This window comes from Mauremys reevesii, linkage group 9, assembly GCF_016161935.1.
Source record: "Mauremys reevesii isolate NIE-2019 linkage group 9, ASM1616193v1, whole genome shotgun sequence".
NCBI classification, from domain to species: Eukaryota; Metazoa; Chordata; order Testudines; family Geoemydidae; genus Mauremys; species Mauremys reevesii.
Genome location: NC_052631.1, coordinates 97,027,954 through 97,047,152, shown reverse-complemented (window position 1 = coordinate 97,047,152; position 19,199 = coordinate 97,027,954). Strand labels below are relative to the sequence as shown.

General features: G+C 41.4%; 1 protein-coding gene across 4 annotated transcripts in view; it reads right to left on the bottom strand.

The window, feature by feature from the left end:
- Window positions 1-432: 432 nt before the first annotated feature.
- MCF2 (MCF.2 cell line derived transforming sequence) overlaps window positions 433-19,199 on the bottom strand; it is an 86,984-nt gene continuing 68,217 nt past the window's right edge. For 3 of the 4 annotated variants that reach the window (XM_039487087.1, XM_039487086.1, XM_039487089.1), the window contains 8 exons: window positions 16,426-16,518; window positions 13,010-13,088; window positions 12,349-12,412; window positions 11,439-11,545; window positions 11,205-11,317; window positions 8,983-9,095; window positions 6,496-6,596; window positions 5,712-5,773 (listed from right to left, as the gene is read on the bottom strand). In XM_039487087.1, coding sequence (XP_039343021.1) covers window positions 5,727-5,773; window positions 6,496-6,596; window positions 8,983-9,095; window positions 11,205-11,317; window positions 11,439-11,545; window positions 12,349-12,412; window positions 13,010-13,088; window positions 16,426-16,518 — 717 coding nt within the window. In that variant the 3' untranslated portion in view covers window positions 5,712-5,726. Of the gene's footprint in view, window positions 2,348-5,711; window positions 5,774-6,495; window positions 6,597-8,982; window positions 9,096-11,204; window positions 11,318-11,438; window positions 11,546-12,348; window positions 12,413-13,009; window positions 13,089-16,425; window positions 16,519-19,199 lie in introns of those variants that run through there. The other variant, XM_039487088.1, reaches the window with a different exon arrangement.

Here is a 19,199-nt window from a genome sequence, read left to right as displayed (position 1 = left end):
GGGGTATCCATATTGCAGGCAAGGGCTATCCAAGCTTCCCCAAACAACTCTTCCAAAAATTCTTCCACTCTGAACGGCAATACCTTTACTATTCCAGTCCTAGGACTCTCTTGGCTAAGTTTCAGACGTGCCAAATTGTGTGATAGTTTTGTGATACAGATCAATGCTCACTAAAGATTTCAAGATTAAGGACAAAGGATTTATACTTATTTTTTCAGGCTATAGCACCGTCACTGAGACCTCTGTCCCTCTTATCACCAGTTTATCTGCCACTAAACAAATCAGTTCATTTATAATATCGATATGTATTATTTTATGTCAAAATATGTATAAGGGCTTTATGGCTGCTATGAAGGAAATACAGTCAACAAATTTAAAATGATTTTTGTAAAGCAAAAGTTCAGCACTCGTTAGACAGAATTAAGTGTTCTCATATGAATTTATTTAACAATGTTTAAATTTTTTTAAATATAGATTTAACACATTTTTACAAGTACATATACAATATAGTTCATTTAAATTTGCAGACAGAGAAAACCCTCTGTTGGATAGTACCATATACATGAACACCCTCATTAAACCATATACTTAAGGTAACGTAACATTTATTGTGCAAAGGTCCAAATGTGAAAAGTTTAAGACTGTACAGGCAGATTTGCAGAACTAATCAGTCTCATAAATTAGTCAAAGCTTAGATTCAAGACTATAGAAGATAGAGAAAATTAAAACCATTTTAAAATGCAACGTATGCTATGATTGAGACATTGCTATTTATATCTGTACCTCAAAAATGTGTACTTTTTACCACAAGAATTGTTACTACTATAAGTAGCCCCAGAGTAATTGAACAGAATCTTATTTTTACTCTTAACAAGTGCACTGTGATCCTATTTAAAATAGGTAGAAATGTATTTGGATGATTTAAAATCTGTTCATTAAGAATGCCAGTAATTGGACAATATTGGGATCTCTAGAATTTGGAGCGATCCTTAATTCAAATGCAGCTGATCTACTGGACAAGTTTTGCATTTTTGAGGATGGATGAATAATGTTATGTTAGAGACGTGCCAAACAGGAATAAGTTCTGTGTACTACCATGCTATGAAATGTCCCATACAATTCCAATGACAGTCATACAGTAGCTCAGCAATTCCTTTGTACAAAAATGGTCACTGGAAAATAAAAATGATGTTTTATACAACAACTTTACACTATAACTCAGAATTCATGGTTCACAAATCAAATTCACATCAAAAGGGTCCCTCATTAATCCACAGTATAAAACATTTCAATCCAATGAGACAGTGTGTAAATTCAGTATTGCATGCATATCACTAACCCTGTTTTCAATGCAATCAGAATTATCTTTATACAGCCCTGTTTAAAAGTCAAACCACCTGTACATATGTATTACAAAAAGAAAACTAGACAGACAAAATAAATTATGAAACATTTTAATTTTTTTTTCAAAAATTCACAAGGTAAGTTATCAATAAAGATGCTGAAAAGTACAGTCTTATTATAAGAACAACATCTGTAGTGCAAATGTGGACATTTAACTTATAGTTATGGCACATGTTCCAGAAGGCCAATACATTACATGTAAACTTGCTAGATACAAGTGTTACCCCTGGAACTCTAAGTGATTCCTGACAACCCTGAGTTGTCAGTCAGTGGGCCTGATTCCCCAGCCCGTTGAAATCAACAGGAGTCTTTCTATTGACTACAATGGGCTTTGAATCAGCTATTTAGTGCAAAAGGAAATTCTTCAGCATTATTGCATCATCATCATATGACCCAGCCAGAAGATGATCTTACTGTACATTACATTCACATAGCTGCAATATATCTAAACCCATTCCATACGATGAACTAACTAGAAAAGGTGGCTTTTTTTATTTTTTTGGTTTACTAAAACTGAACTCTTTCATTTGCAATCCACCGCAACAAATAAACAGGTAAAGCTTTCAACCTGCAGAACCAATGTCAGGCATCTAAATGAAGTGTCAGGACACTGTCGATTTACTTCTCTGATTAAACTTAATGGATGTCATGGAAAAATAGCAGGCAAAAATAAAATACTGTGCTTTCCATGGGGAGGAAGGGGGGAATGAAATAGCAAAGAATGTCTTCCTTTATGACTGTGACAAACTGCAGTCCTGGTCCGTGCAGATGAAGCTGTGAAATTCTGTGAATGTGATGAATAGTACAGGGTAATTCCAGCTATTGTGCTGTTTCTCTGTAACACCTAGTTCAAAGTCTCCAAAGTAGCATCAAAAATAGGATGCTACTAGTTCACCTTTAATTCAGGGGGAACTAAACTTTCTTGTGTTACACAGGGCAGCATCTATAAAGTAATGAAGAATGATAACATTAAAGCATCTTATTCGAATAATACATTGGTTCCTGTAATAATGCAACAATGCCTCAGAACTGTGGTCTTCACCGAACGCAAACTCCCGCTAGCTTGAGTGGGAGTCTTGTCCAAGCAAGGCCCACAGAATTTGACTTCATTCAGTAATCTACTCGTTGACTACCACAACCAGTTTGATAGCATCTTCTCTGCATTTATTTTGCTGTGACGCTCGAATGTTCTTTACACAGTAACAAAAGATCTATTGCGTGAAGCCGATGAGACTATCCACTTGTAAAAAAGTGGGGTCTGCTTTCTGCTTTGAAGGCAAAAAACCAACATGGGATTTAATAGACCCTGCATAAATAATTCTGCTTGCATAAATGACAAAGCTTGTGACTGAAGCCATTAAAGTGCGTACTAGTGCAAACTGCTTTGTTATATTTGCAGAACGGTGAGATTTTAAATTGAATTATTTACAGTATACTTGCTAATGTTAGCAAACATGCTCATGTAAGCTTGCGAGAGGTCATCAATTAAACCAAAGTACAGAACTCTCTCAAAGCAAGTGGTCTGCTGTCATTAATATTCCCCCACGTGCCACACTTGGGTCTAACCCAAGCCCATTGAAGTCAACAGAAAGACTCGCACTGACTCCAATAAGCACTGGACCTAGCCACGAATGCATACGGATAGGCCATCATGGTCCATTATGTGTTACTGATTTCAGTAGAACAAGAGGACAAATTAATGTCCAAGAGCTTCACTGTCGTACGAGAGCACACTTTGTTGGATGCATCATGCACCCAGGGGGAACTGAAGGGGTTAATTAGGTAATTATGGCAATATCACTAATCAAAATCATGAACACACTTGGTGTTAATATTTAAGCAAATGTAAAAGTAACTATAGCCCTGGATCCTGCAAAGAGCTCTCAGGGACGGCTGTTGTAGATCCTCATTAAAATAAACAGGGGTCCCCCCCAGGCAGAGCTCATTGCAGCGTGAGATCGAACAGCGGAAAGAAGTCTCTTGACTTGTTGCTCTTTAGTATTTTTAGGGCCTAGTTTTTGGAGAGGACTCTGCCCAGATTCTCATTCTGCTGGCACAGTGTTATGCCCACAAAAAATTGCACCATTAACGAATCACTGGTATAAAATCTCTCATTGCCTGGTCTCTGGGTCCAAACAGGAGGTAATGAAACTAGATGTCTAAGGCTTTGCCCACAGGGGGAACTTTTTACCAGCTGTAACAGAATAGTTACGCTGGTACAGGACACTTTTGTTCCAAATCCACAGTTTGAGACCACCAACGAAATGCCAAGCTGCTAAGGTACAAGAGTTCACATCTAATTAATGGCTCCAAGGATGAAGACCTACTCTCTGCCCTTTGCTTTTGTTAGCATCTAAATATGTTCATCAGGTTACAGAGTGTGAGATTTCCACTATAAAATACTCGGGCACCCAAGAAATTTCTCTCTTCATCTGTTACATCACATCCCCATGTCATTTGTTATTTCCTTTTTCAGTCTAGGATTATGCATTGATAATCAAACATCTACGCAAGCTCACTGAGCATACAAATCTGTTTTTAAATAGTCCATTTACATTATTTTTGAGCTATCAAATATTTTTCCTGTGCATCGGAGGGGGAGGAAGCACGCTTTAAAAGCACGCAGGGTTGACCTAATTTTGCTTCCACTGCAGTCAATGGAAGTGTTACCACCGACTTCAGTGGAAGCCGAGTTAGGCCTACATGGAAGACTATTGACAATCTCCCATCCTTTGTCTATTTTATTCTTTGAATGTATACAAACACATCACAGGTGCAGCCATGCTTCCTTACTCATGGAGGGCCTGGTTCTGATCTCACCAACATCAGTGTAAATCAAGAGAGACCCCAGTAGAGCTACACTGGTATAAGAACAGTATATGTTAAAAGGAAATCAGGTCTGCAGCCTCTGGGGAGACAACTGGATACATTTATTTCCACACACAGGCCCTCAAACTAGCAAGAAGGTCCTCACAGATAGACCTCTACAGCAACACACAGCCCCTGTTCACTTCAATGGTGCTCCATATAGGCAGCAGGGTCTCCACCTATATGGAACTATTTCTGAATCAGGGGTGGGATTTTTCAGAAGCATCTAGAGGAGTTAGGAGCCCAGTTCCCATTGACTTTCACTCACTTGACACTTCTGAAAATCCTACCTCTGGGTCTTGCAACAATGTAGGTGTCCCTAAGCAACAGAAGGGCATGTGAATTTGATAGGAAAGACTTCCGTTACATACACCGGCATTTGGGATCAGATATAATTCTACCCTGTTTCCTGCTATTTAAAGGGACAGAACTTTAAAATCATATTACTATTTTAAAAAAACTTATTATTACATATAATTAAAATAGAGAATTTTCTTTATTTCCCCCTTTTTCTTATTTGGAAAGCCGGGAATTGACATGCCAGGAGATGGATGCAAGATTCACAGGATTTACATGATCTTTGGCATATTAGCTTCCGATGAGATTTTCAGATAATATGTTATTTGATGGTCCATTGTGGAATAGTAATTTGGATTATCTACTGACCTTCCAGCACACATAGAAATGGTCTTTAGATCCTTAGTGACGAAAGTTTTTATGTGACCATGTAATACCTCTCATAGGTTGACGTAAGCTGCCTTACATCGACCTAACTCTGTAGTGTAGACCAGGCCTCAGTCTTTAAATGACTTTCTCTTTGAGCTGAGAACAGCAGTTCTCTATGATTTTAGAGACTATTAGCACAACCCCTATAAAAATAGCCATTGCGTAAAGCCCTGGCCAACAGCCATCATGCTCCAGGCAGCATCTGTGGCTTGTGGAGCCCAGAGAATCTTTTTGATGCACAATACAGTCCCAGAGAAACTGATCTCCGTTAACCAAGAGTTCTGATAAAATCGGGATGCATAGGTTGTAAACATTCACTATACATGATGATGAAATCTGATAAATACAAAACTAGGTCATTTTTAAACCAGCCCTAGCTAACACAGATGTGAAAATTAGAACACCTGAAATCTAAGTAATGTAGCAAATTAACACAAGGGAAAAAGTACCATAATATTTAGCACTGATGTTTCGGGGGGGAATTGGAAAATATCAACATTTCTTGACTACATCCAATTGAAAAGGTTGAAATTATGACAAAAATCATCAACATTTTTAATTTCAATAAAAAGGTCAACCTTCTCAATGAAATTTGCTGCTAATATTTTTACAGCTGTTCGAAAGCTTTCACATTTTAAATTTTCTATGAAAAATAGTAAAAAAGACCTGGATACATTTGTGTGAAAATTTTTCTTCTTTTTTTTTTTAAGCAGTTCTGCTTACAACCCTCAGTCACACACTTCCAACTCTGCAGCACGGTAAGATGACATTATACCTGGGTAGTAAGACAAAATGTGTAGGAATGCCAAGTGGTTGTAAAGGTGTTTTCTTATATCATCTGTCTCCCCTCTAGGTCTGGATACCAAGAATGATCATGGGGGAAAACACATTTTAGAATCTAGGAGTCTTTCACAGAAACCCAGTCTATTATCAATAAACTTTAACCAGTAAGCCAGCAGTCAGCTGTGAATAAAACAGTGAGGCCTAACAAAGCTGTATACGGGCTGGTCCAAAGTCCAGTGAAGTAAATGGAAAGACTCCCTTCAAAGGATTTTGGATGAGGCATGAATATCTTTTTAGAGAGTGAAATGATTTTGCCTAGGTGATATTATATTCACAAGGGGACCAGACTTGCAGCAATGTGTAGACAAAACAGCCATGGAAATCCCTTAATGGCTAGACTCCATCTCTTTGCCCATCATACAGTACCAAGTGCTCTTGCAATACCTACATTTTTAAATATTTGGCATTATTTTACGAGTGCCTTCGTCTTAAAAATCACAACAAATTCTCAAAATATCAACAAAATAGAGCAGCAGCTTCATATGTACTACTTTTGTAAGCTTTTGGGAGTAATTGCTTTCATATGATTAACTGTTTTTTTTCTGTTGAGTTTTACATAGCCAAATTTGATACCCAAAATAAAATGCAAGCCATGGTTTATAAAAATCTGATTCCAGTTCTGAAAATATTTCATATATGTTTATCGTATGATACCTGCGACTTTGGCATTCCGAAACCTACAGTCGCCGATTACTATCTGCAAACTGTTGACGGGAATCCAGCCTTCTTTTCTTCTGTTCAGGTTTTTCACCAACCTTTGAATGATAAATGTATTAGTGGAAAACATGGGCCGCTTTAGAGCAGCAAAGGACCTATTGCACACAAATGTTCATTATTCATTTTGAAAAGTTCCAGACATTACAGACAATACATTCAAATCAGTGGCCTTGATTCAGCAAAGCAAGTCAATGGGACTTAAGCATGTGCTTAAAGTACTTTGCTGAATCAGGATTTGGGTGTCTAAAGTAAAGCACCCACGATCAGTATTTAGGCACCACTAAACTCAATGGGCCTAATCATGCACATCAGCATTTATAGGATAGAGGCAACAAGCATTAGGTACCTGTGTTTGAAAATGTGGATCTTAATATTTCTGTGTTTGTCAAATCCTTTATTTAATAATGTGTCAAAATATGGCATCTTGATCAGCTGATCTGCGTTTTGATGGTCTCAATCATGTTTGGAAATTCACTACACGATAAAATTAAACCTATTTTGTGCTAACAATAGGTAACAGTTTTCCATTCATTCCTGCTCACGATTCCCCTGTGAGATAGGTAAGAGAGCTTATGCAACTTGTCTAAGGCCACAGAGGGATGGAGCGTCAGAGTCAGGATGAGAACTTGAGAATGCCTTGCGCCCATCCTTTGTTCAGACTATCATTTAGCCTTGTATGTCACGATTGTTCCTGAGCAGTGCAGCGCAGCATACTTGGCATTTTTACCTTTTCCCCCCCCTCAAGTCTCATACTATATTATCCAGCTGTAACAGATCCATGGTCACAACAGGAGCTCACGGTTCAGTCTTGTGTACTGAGACCCAACAGATGAGGGACCGACTCCAGGCTCTGCCACTGATTTCTTGTGTGACCTTGGCCAAGTGACTTAATCTTTCTGTGCCTTAATTCCCCATCCATAAAACAGGCCAAGACCTTTTGCTCCCAACCTCCATCCCCACAGAAGATAAAGGAGAATCTCCACTAGCTGTCACACTGTTAGAACTCACTGTGAGCCACTAGAAATCACCATGATCACATTCACACTCACGGGTGTGTAACTCCATCTCTAGCATACATTCACAGTAGCCAGACTCCGTGACACGGTGTCGCTAAAACCACCACGGGAAGTGGTGATTGCTCCAAAAAAAAACCCCAAAACCCTGATTTGATGCTTTGTATATTGATGTTCCTAACATTCAATTTAACATCCCTTACAACACAACAAATGCAGATTTGGCCAGGAATTCTCAAATCGGCAATTTGTGTCTGCACACTTAGAAGCTAGTCACTGCACCCCTCCAATTCAGATTTCTCATAATAGCACAATCTCCATCTCCATGAAAATATATGAAACAATGCGTGAGGGTGCAGCTTGCTTTCATACCAGGACTCAAGGGAGTGCTCTGAGGGCTGCCTGACAAGAGTTAGGTAACAAATCAACCTGAAAAGGAAAAGCAGCCAGACCGTAGACCAAATTACGAGAGGGCACCATGCCCTCCGAGCTAATGAGTGTAACGGTTTGACATGCAGGACATCAGATACAGTAATTTCCTAGGCAGTATTCCCAGCTGAAAGCAGAAAGCCAGCTGTTAATCTTTACCTTTCAAGTCAACTCAAAGTTTCCCCGAGCCAATGGCTCATTGGGCCGACATGCTTAAGGCACATCAGTTTCATAGCCAACAGTACACAAGGGAGTGATGTGATTGGCATCACGTCCGACCGTCTTTGCAAACCACTGCTTTAAATAAAGCCAAAAGATGACGCTGTCGCTGTTCATTAGTTAACACTTGCAAAGCAATTTGAAGAAGAAAAACGCTTTGTAATTGCTAAGTGGTATTATTAATTGCCCCAGAGGAACAAGACCCATAGCTGAGCTACAGAGAGAGGACAAAGGCAAAGCAAGGCTTCAAACAGAAACATCAGGTGTTAAAAAAGGTCTTTCTCGCAATGCGTTTGATTTTAACGTGATTCATTCAAGCTGGGAAGGGAAGAGAAACCCAGTCACAGTTTCCAGATCAATGAGAATGGAATACACTGTTTGTGAGGAGTCTAAGGGGCTGGCTATCCTGCAGTCAATGGGTGTGGCTGCAGCTCAGGTAGACATAGCCGAGCTCGCTCTAATCTAGCTAGCTCAGATATCAGAACAGCAAGGCCGCGACAGCATGGACTTCAAAGCACACTGTACGAGTCCCGCTGCCCCACAGAACCCTGGGTAATTACTCAGGCGGCTTCACTAATCTAGATGTCTAGTCAAACTGCAATAGCTCCCCATGATTGCAGTTTAGGCCTGTGCTAATTCTGTAGCTTTCCAGTGGAGTACACACACTAACAAAGATACACCAGATATATTCGGAGTTAAATGGGATTGAGCATAGTTACCTTGTAGGTTCCTGGAGGTAAGGTAAAAAATCTAAAATACTTACCACTGCCCTTCCCCATCCTCATGCAGAAGCTGAATTACATCCCCGTTTTTAACCAGCAGGTCCTCTGAGCCTCTTTTCTTGCAGTCTGCTAGGGCTTTATATTTTCCTGGAGACTAACATTAAAAAAAAAAATACTTCATAAGAACTCTGTTCCACAACACGGTGTAATTAATTTTTTTAGCAGTCATTATTCCTGGCTGCTGTGGGGAAAGTGGTACCCTTCTTGGCTTATGTATAATAAGAAGCAATCATGCAACAATGTTGGAGATAAGTATTCACATGCAACCTGCTTTCTTAACACTTCTATAAACACATTTTTATCTACAAAAGACAATTACTGTAATACATGCAGCAACTGATAACATGCTATTAAAATCAAATTAAGTGGTGCTGAGAACTACTTTTTTTCTTCTTCCTGAATCCAATTAGTAGCTAGAAGAAAAATGAGGCTTTTTTCTTCTGGTACTGTTGTGACTTCCATGTCTTTTTTTTTTTCTGTACATCAAGTGAACATTTATAGCGCTAGTGCTGCAAGTTGTAGAGAGCACTCAAATGTGCTTTAGATATTGATGCAGTTAGAGGTCCTGATCTCAGGCGGTGCTCTGTTCCCCTTAACTAGGGCTCACACTATAACAAAAAATATTAATAGGAAAAAAAATTGCTGATGTCAGATTGAATCCTCCCACCCAAATGCTGCTTGGAAAAAAAAATCCCTCAAAATTGTTTGAAACTGGGGAACAGTAGAGGAGACAAACAAGGACATGTTTACACCCTAGGTGCTTTCATGCTTCAGCTCTTGGTCCTGTTGGCATACCAGCATTCTTCTTTTTCATGTTGTCCAGTGCTTCCTCGACTACTTCAAGGACTGGTGCCATCAGATCCTGGTGTGGATTTATCATAAGGCCTGGTTCTCTTGGATTCTTTTCATTCAGAAGCCTTTCAAAGTAATTTCTCTGCCACTCCTTAATTTGGTCTCAGTGATTAACCTATTTCCACTTTCATCTTTAATGACTTGATCTCACCAATATCTTTACTTCTCTTATTGCCAGTCTGTATATTTCTCGCTCACCCTGCTTTGTTTCAAGATGGGCATATAAGCCTTCCACAGCTTTAGCCTCAGTGGCTACCACCTGTTTCTTCATTTATACTCTTGAAAATCCTGCTGTTGGGTTTAAACAATGTCAAGCAATGCTCCTTTTCCCCCCTTGATACCCTCTCAAACTCTCATTCTATCACCAGATCTAACTGGAGAAAATGACTCTTGCTTTTGCACATTCTTGAGTTTTGCTTGCAATATGATTCTGCCATTGATTCATATTTTCTCTTAGCACTTCTAAAGAGATCTTTTCCAACACTTTCATTGTAAACTCCTTGCTAACTTCATTAAGCTTCCACCTCTGTTTTTCTGTATTGCTTTGGACTATTTTTTTCTCATGTATGATGTTTCCAGAGTCAAGAATTAGCAAGTCTATGCTGAGCTGCAATGTTTTTCCCCTTAAGATGACCTGACAGGTTTTTGAGGTTCTTCAGCTCAGCTTGGCTTATCAGGAAGTAACCTATCTGCATCCTCAGCCTTTCACTCTTATAGATAATCAAATGTTCTTCCTTCTTAGTGAAAAGTGCATGAATGACTACCAAATCAGATGTCTGGGTGCACTGAAAGCTAGTTTCCCCTTCCTTGTTCTTGCTTCCAAATCCATGGCTGCTATGGTACATTTGGAAGCATTTACTGTCTCTCCCCAGTGATCATTAAGGTCAGCTCCAATTATGACTTTTCATTCTTTATCGCTTTCTGTACAACCATGTCCATTTTCCCCAGAAATCCTTTTTCTTGTTGGTCACATCCCACTTAGGGTTCATATGCACATGTAACATTTAGGGGGGCATTTTCAAGAGCTAGCTTAACCAAAATTTATCCAATATACAGAGACGAGGTGGGTGAGGTCATATCTTTTATTAGAGCAACTTCTGTTGGTGAGAGAGACAAGCTTTCAAGTTTACACAGAGCTCTTCTTCAGGTCACCAACAGATAAAAGACATGACCTCACCCACCTTGTCTCTCTAATATCCTGGGCCCACCCCGGCTACAGCACTGCATATACCAATACACAAAAGGCATAAGCAAATACAGATTTTAACAAAAAGAGAAGTCTTATAGCGGATATCCTCAGATACACTATTTAGTGCCCTTGAAATAAAGCATTTTTATATGTATCACTAACCAACTGGCTCCCATCTTCTTCTTCTGTGTCTGAGCAATTAGAAAGGTAATTGTTGCTGGACCAGTCCTCAAGCCCTTCACAGATTTCCACAGATTGTGACATTCTAGACCAACCTGCAAGAAAATATGTTACTTAGTTTAAATAACGGATATATTTTTCAGCTGTTGGTTTGGAATATAACACGCTGCACTGTAATATTATGCACTCAGAAAGATCTTGCAAACTTGTACATACTTTGGTTTGGCTTGTTCTGTGGTGATGAGCTGATACTATCCAACATTATAGGACTGGTGCGTTCAGAATCATTTTCTTCTGAGCTTATGGAGGCTCTATGCTGCTTTCTGAAACGTATAGAAGAAATATGTCATTGTTTTAATTTTCAAATATTGGTGAAGTTTGTTAGCCAAGAATCTAAGCAGGTACTTCAAGGTGCTTTTGAATACATCAATGACTATAGTGGCATATAATCTCGATGTCCGTATGGGTTCGGAGCGGGGAGGGGGTAAAAACACTGCTAAAGCAATTGCTTCTCCAAGTGCACGCACCATATTAGCTGTAGATTTCTTCTGACTACACCCTACCTGCTGAGATTATAGGAAATGTCCTTCTGCATGCAAAACTCAGAGTTGTTATTTCAATGGGAGTTCTGTGCACCAATCAATATGGACTTCCTGTGGATGTTTTAAACAGAGGGTGAGATTCTATGCTGTGCCTCTAAGAAGCACAGCACAGAATTCACAGCTCAGGGGAGGGAGGTTGGCTTTAAGCCACTCTGGGTGCCTTTCTAAGCTATGGCAGCTTCTTCGGCACTGCCAGGACCCACCGCAGCACTGCATGCTGTAGCTTCATCCCCAACACGCCCCTCCTGCCACCAGCTGCATTCCTATGCCAGGGCTTGCAAGGAGGTCCCTTCGGGCTGTTTTCCACAGTGCTGCACCAGTGCAATCCTCTCTGGCTGGATATGGGGCTTTTAGGGGCCCTCTCCACTTTTCCAGCCCTTTTGTATGGCATAAGGGGGCCAGAGTGGGGGAGAAGAGCTCATCCAGAGAGTGCCCACAAGGCTCTGGATTTGCAGATGCATTTTAAATAGTGAACATAGATAATGGATTTTTTTTTTCAAATCTGTCGAGCTCATCTGACTTACCCATCACTCAGCTGAGGGGAAAGTTGGATCTGGTCTGTAAACAAACCGGATGGTTTCTTCTCAACTGTGAGTAGGTTGCAAATATTGTGTTAGTTTAACGGCATTTGTTAAATCACTCAGAGCCATCAGCCACTCAAAACAAAGTGTTATTTCAAACAGACTTTTTTGCACAAATCAGTGCTCTATGGTTTTTTTAAGGCAAAGTAGAACCTCATTAATTTGCACTCATAACTGCAGATTAGTTGGATTATCAACTGTGAACATGCAAGTAAGTCCATTAAAGTCAAGGGATTACTTGTGTACCTAAAATGAGGCAGGTGCTGAAGTACCTTCCTGACTAAGGGCCTAAGAGAACAAATATGAAATTTAAAAATATCAAGATGCTGACATCAAATAAGGATAATGCTGATTTATTTTCCACAAGGGTAATTTGCCCTTACTTATAATAATACTGCCTGTTATGCTCATATATGTACTATAATATTTTTCTTAAAAGTAATGAAGTATCAGTAATAGGAGTCGTCAGCTATTTGATCTTTTGCGAAAAGTGGAGTGAAGCTGCTATTTCTCTGGTGAGAATGACTGGGTTTGCAGATTAGCAATGTGAGCATCAGAAAGGTTCTGCTGTAGTGAACACCATCAGGAAATGGTTCAAATGTACCTTGTATAAGCTCCTGCTGCTTGAACAAAATTTTTCTCATTTCACTTAACCACGCCATCTTCACATCTACTGTTGGGGCCTGAAAGAGGAGAACAATTTGAAATTCGCTTTTATGAATTCCCCATTATAAAAATGAGTTGCGCCTCAGTTATCTAAACTGTAAGTATCCAAAAATCCCTATTATCCAGAGCAAGGTTATAGCCTCTGATGACTATTAATTATATTGAAAATGTTCCTGAGTCTCCCAAATTGTTTAAAGTTCGCCATTACATTCAGATAGTAAAGGTTGTACTGTAAATGGAAATCACGGAGAACTCATCACAACACAAGGGGTGCAGTCAAAAGTACATGGGCATGTCTCATTAACTCTTTTTCCAAAGCACCCACAAGCAAAACCTGCTTATGAATAATCAGCTCCCACATTTCAATGTGAAAAACGGCAACACCATATACATTTCAAAATACCAAGCTTCAATGTCTTTACAACTGGATTTTCAAGTAAATATAAAGCTAACCAAACATTTCCTTTCAAAATTTTTGTTTAAATAATGGCCAGAACCCCTCCCCCCCCCCGCCCCGCCCAAAAGATCTAGGAAGAGATGTGGTCAGGCCAGGAGCGCTTGTTTTATAGATGAGCTGTAAGCTTCTAAAAATAGCAATTTCTGGTGCAATCAACACCACAGCCTAACATGTAGCATGGAAAGCAGTTCTGTTACCTAACAGCAATGGTGCATTTCTCACACATTTATTAAATAATGTAGCCGTTCCATGACCTCATTCATAAAAGCCACTGAATAGATTAATGTCCAACGCTGGATTTGAACAGGAACGAAAGGCTCTGTTTCCAGTTAGCAATCCAGTCCTCTTCTTAGAGTACTTTTATAATTATGGATTTGCTGCCTGTGATCAGACACAACTATGTCTCCACTACTCGACCTACACACCCATAGATATACAGCTGGAAATATAGATTGAAATCCTATGAAATCATTGGGAGTTTTGCCACTGACTTCAATGGAGCCAGGATTTCACCCAGAGAGTTAATAAAATTCTCTTAAAATACAGATAAAAAGTTTGGAAGAAAGATGTCTCACATCTTGCAGTGACATTTTGGTGCGACCGTGTGTTTTGGAAGGGTATCCATTTAAGGAGGCTGGGAAACAGACTTGTAGAAGCAACTCATTTGCTGAAACATCTTTAGTTTCCAGGGCTGGCCTTACCATGAGGCGAACTGAGGCGGCCGCCTCAGGTGCCAGACTGGGGGGCGGGAGATGGTGGAGTGCTGTGCTGGAGGAAGGAGGGCACAAGAGACATAACAGGCAGGCAGGAGAAAAGGGGAGAGGGAATAACAGACACCAGCAGGAACTGCAGCGAGAGAAAGGAGGAGGAGCCTCTGATGTACCCAGGGGCGGCTCTAGCATTTTGGCCACCCCAAGCAGTCATGCGCGGGAGGCGCCCCGGAGCCGCGGGAGCAGCGGACCTCCCGCAGGCATGACTGCGGAGGGGGCGCTCGTCCCGCGGCTCGGCTGGACCCCCCGTGGCTGCCGACGGTTGGCGGACGCGGCGGCTCCGCTTGAGCTGCCGCAGTCATGCCTGCGGGAGGTCCAGCCGAGCCGCAGGACAAGCGCCCCCTCCGCAGTCATGCCTGCGGCAGGTCCGGTCATCCCGGGGCTCCGGGGCGCCTCCCGCAGGCATGACTGCGGCAGGTCCGCCGGCCCAGCCTGCCGCCCACCCCCGGCCGCAGGGGACGCCCCCTAAATTTGGCCGCCCTAGGCACCAGCTTGTTTTGCTGGTGCCTAGAGCCGCCCCTGGATGTACCTCTCTAGCACCCCCAGGAGCCTGGACTGATTAACGCCAACTTCTCAGGGAGCTTCCTGTTGCCTGCTGCTTCCCTGAACCCACTTGGGGAGAACAGGCAGTCAGCTGAAGAAGTAGGAGCCAGTTAGGCCCTTAAGATGCTGATACCTTCCCTCACTCAGGCCCTGCTACCAGCCTGCTTTTTTGTCCCCTTCAATTGAGTGTTGAGAGCCACTCTAACTGGCACAGAACAACAGTCATGAGTGAAAGAAGAAAACGCCTCTCTGGGGCAGCATTCAGAAGAAGAAAGCAAGCAAAGGAAGCTTTTCTATCTAAGCAGGAAGGAGCTCTCCTGAGATACATAGACACAAATGTTCACAGTGAGCCTTCCGGCCCCAGTGAGGATGCGAGTGGTGAGGAGATGCCTGATCTTCCAGTTAGTCAGAGTTCAGGTGACCTGGCAGCATCCATAGCTCCATCTCAAATGGAGGTAACCATGCACATTCCTGAAGAAAAGCGTAGATCAGAGAAGAGTGTGGTGGAGGCGGAAGAAACAGCTGCTGCTGAGTTTAGTTCCTTAGGTCCAGATGATCTGGGACTGTGGACCCACTTGAACAGTAGCCTGAGGAACTTCCTTGTACCGCATGGGCCACAGCAAGTGAAAAACTTCATGTTCCCCAAGACAATGAAAATAGAAGTTTCCATCCAACACATTACTGGCGACAAAGTGGAGAGGCCATCACTTATGTACTCAAAAACCCAGAATGCTGCATGTTGCAAACTCACCATTGCAGGGACATTTTCACTAGGTTCCGTTGTTAATACAAAACGCACCATTAAAGTCATTTGTTCCATATGGCTGATGTCAGGTGTGCAGTCCAGAATAACAGAGTAATATTTTGCTGACTTCAGATTTGCCACAATCTTTTGTTTGACTTTTGTTGCCAGTAACTGTATAATCTCATTTTGAATTGTTTTTCCAAGGTAGTGGTATGTGTACATTTCTTGGGTGGTGACTCTTCTTAGATGCTCCTGGAGTACAGCATCAAACTCAGCCATCAACTCCACAATTTTAAGGAAGTTTCCATTGTTTGGCACATAGAGCTGATCTGAAGTGCCACACAGTGCTAGGTTTTGGATAGCAAGCATTCTCACAATGGCAATGAGCCTTTTCAGAACATTTTGCCAGTAAAAAGAGACTCTGATGCAATCTTCTCTTGATGCTGATCATCTATGGTGGCCTTTAACCTTAGTCTCATCTCAAGCTCTTTCCACCTATGGAATGCTCTCTGGTGATTTGCTGCCTTCTCATGGCATGCCAGATTTCTAGCCAGATTTTTCCAGTACATTATAATAGGCAGTTTACGTTCTTAATCTTGAGCATGGCCCAGTGAAGATGCCACTAAACAAAGGCAGTGTAAGAACCTATTCTATTAATCTATTGGATCATTATCAGGCTAATAGAGCAGCAAGGGAGCTGAACAGAAACGGTCCACACATATTTGCCAGCCAGAGTTCCCAGTTCACAAAGAGACAGGCAATTCTCAGCTGACTGTCCACCAATTTAAACAGCACTATGAGGATATAAAAACAAACAGGGCATTTTAAAAATCACACACCTGAACAACATACACCTCTTCTCGTCCGCTGTACCAGATCTCAAATTTTCGATGATCCCCCTTCACGTTTTCAGTGATTCCAACTGCATTCATCTGTTTTAAAAGAATCACATGCACTTTTATTCTAATCTGAAAACCAAATGTCTTTCAGACCTTTACCATGAATTCACACATTGTGTTCATCTTAAACAATCCCCTAGTTCCCTCACCCCACCCCAAATTAACAAAGTTCACCAAAAATGTTTATTTTCAGTCGTGACTGAAAATGGTTATCTACAGTTGTTCACGCTGGGTGTTTTGCTTGACTGTTTGTAACATCTATAGAAGGTTTCTTGGAGCTAGCAGGGCACCTCTGTGGACTTTCCATAACATTCATGGATCAGTGGGAGTGATTTAGAAGCAGGATCATAGACCTGAGTCTCAGGCCTTCTCCACAGTTTGTGCATCAACTTCCTACTGAGGAGAAGATTTAAAAAATAACCCCAACCCTCTCCTAATTTCAGACACAGCATCCAAGTTTCAGCGCAGAACCAGTGACTCAACTAGGATTAAAACCCTAGAAGGTCTAGCCGCCAAGAAAGCCATTGTCCTAAACATACCACCAGATTACTGCCTCAGCAGCAACAGATACTAAGCAATATTTTAATACTGGGCTTATTCCTCTAAAGTAAGTGCATTAACATGCTTCTTGATCACTTTTACAGCACAAAGTGCTAGGAATTGACAGCTAATAATTAGATGGTCAAAAAAGGACAAACATTATTGCAATATAGTGTTTCAAACCAGCTCTAGTAATGATGTATTTTGTTGCACACGTCACACACACACAGAGCTTTCTGTCTGAATGAAAGAGACAATATACAAATTAGGCCACCTGGCTAAACCTTCTGTTCCTATGTGTTTTTAAAATGTTGGCACCATTATCCGTAACTATGAAAGATGTCCTCAAGAAAATAGGAAGCAAGTTGATAATTAGCTTCTTAGTTTCTGCAGGCGATTTCCAAACACTTTTGGGTATGAATACCCAGAGTCCACTGTGAACTTCTGAGAACGCATTTACCTCTGGATAATGCTGCCAAAAGCCAAATCTAGCTCCATTTTTTTAATAATTAAATACTACAAAAGCTGCAAAAATTTTTTCCAAATGATTCAATTTCTATTATTGTGCATATTTTGGCATAGGGATTTGCAAGGTTGTTTTTTTAATTTTTTTCTTTTTTTTTTTTTTTAAACGAATGTTCTCAGTGTTACCCAAATATCATTAACATGCCACAAGTGATTGTCTAGAAGATTATATACTACTGGAATCAGGAACAAAGTAGCCAGGAGTAAGTTACTGTAATAGTCTTAAACCAACGCTTCTCAGAAAAGTACTGTATCTGCAGGCATTTAAAATATTATCCCAAGTCTTACAGATATACAGCTCTCAAATGAAGTTATTCTGATAGATTTCTCAGTTCCACAGCTTCCACTAAATAGATTCCTAAACTATACATCTCTGAAAAACATTCTTCCTGAGCAAAAAAAATGATTCGATACTATCACTAATCAAACAAATCCAGGGCTTCAGAAACACATTTCTGCCCCTCATGCCACCAATATGGAAAAGAAAATAATTCTTTTATCACAAATCACTCGGCTCTGCAGCACAACAGCTGGAAAGTGAAGCAGACCCAGACAAACGTTAAGACTGGCTGAACCCTGGATTTTCTCCTCTGAACAAGGATTCCCCATGCAGCCACTCTGGAATCTATAAAAGCACTTGGAACTTTTCCTACAAGGAAAGAGAAGCTCTCGAGAAACAAAAAGATGTTTGGAAAAACAAACAAATATTGAAATAAATGGCCCGGTATTTATTGGTCTCCCATTGCAATTGCTAATGTGCCTATGAGCTGAACAGACTTGAGAGAGCATAACATATGTAAAGAGATTCTGAACAGAGTGAGGGCCTAACTCTCTAAGCCCATCCAAGTCAGTGGGAGTTCCATACATGAAGGCTTATCCTCTAAATCAGGGGTCGGCAACCTTTGGCACGCGGCTCTCCAGGGTAAGCACCCCGGCGGGCTGGGCCAGTTTGTTTACCTGCCGTGTCTGCAGATTCGGCTGATCGCGGCTCCCACTGGCAATGGTTCGCCGCTCCAGGCCAATGGGGGCGGCAGGAAGCAGTGGCCAGCACATCCCTCGGCCCGCGCCGCTTCCCGCCTCCCCCATTGGCCTGGAGCGGTGAACTGTGGCCAGTGGGAGCCGCGATCGGCCGAACCTGTGGACGCGGCAGGTAAACAAACCGGCCCAGCCCGCTGGGGTGTTTACCCTGGCGAGCTGTGTGCCAAAGGTTGCCGACCCTTGCTCTAAATACAGATTTGTTCGGCTCTAAAACACACACACATTATTATTAATCACTAGAGGCTGGGCACTGTGCTGGCCAGAGGAGAACATGGCCCCTGCCTGGAGGAGTTTACCACATGGAATGCACTGGGAGGCCCATGGAAAGAGTCCATCTTAACGGGGTGGGCGCTTTTCAGTATAATGGGAAAGCGATAGCATTTTCACTGATAATGGTTAGCACTTGTGAGCATTATGGAAGCTGGAGCACAATGGGCCCTAAGAAAGGCAGGAAAGAGGAGAATGATAGATTGGGGTTTCTCTGACCTTTGCTGACAGCAGGGTCTGTAGGTGCCTTGGGATAGCTGTTTACACCACCTGAGTTCTGTTCTCTGCTATTTCTTATTGCAACTTACCTTTTTAGTAGCAACTAATCCTTGCCAAAGGAGGGA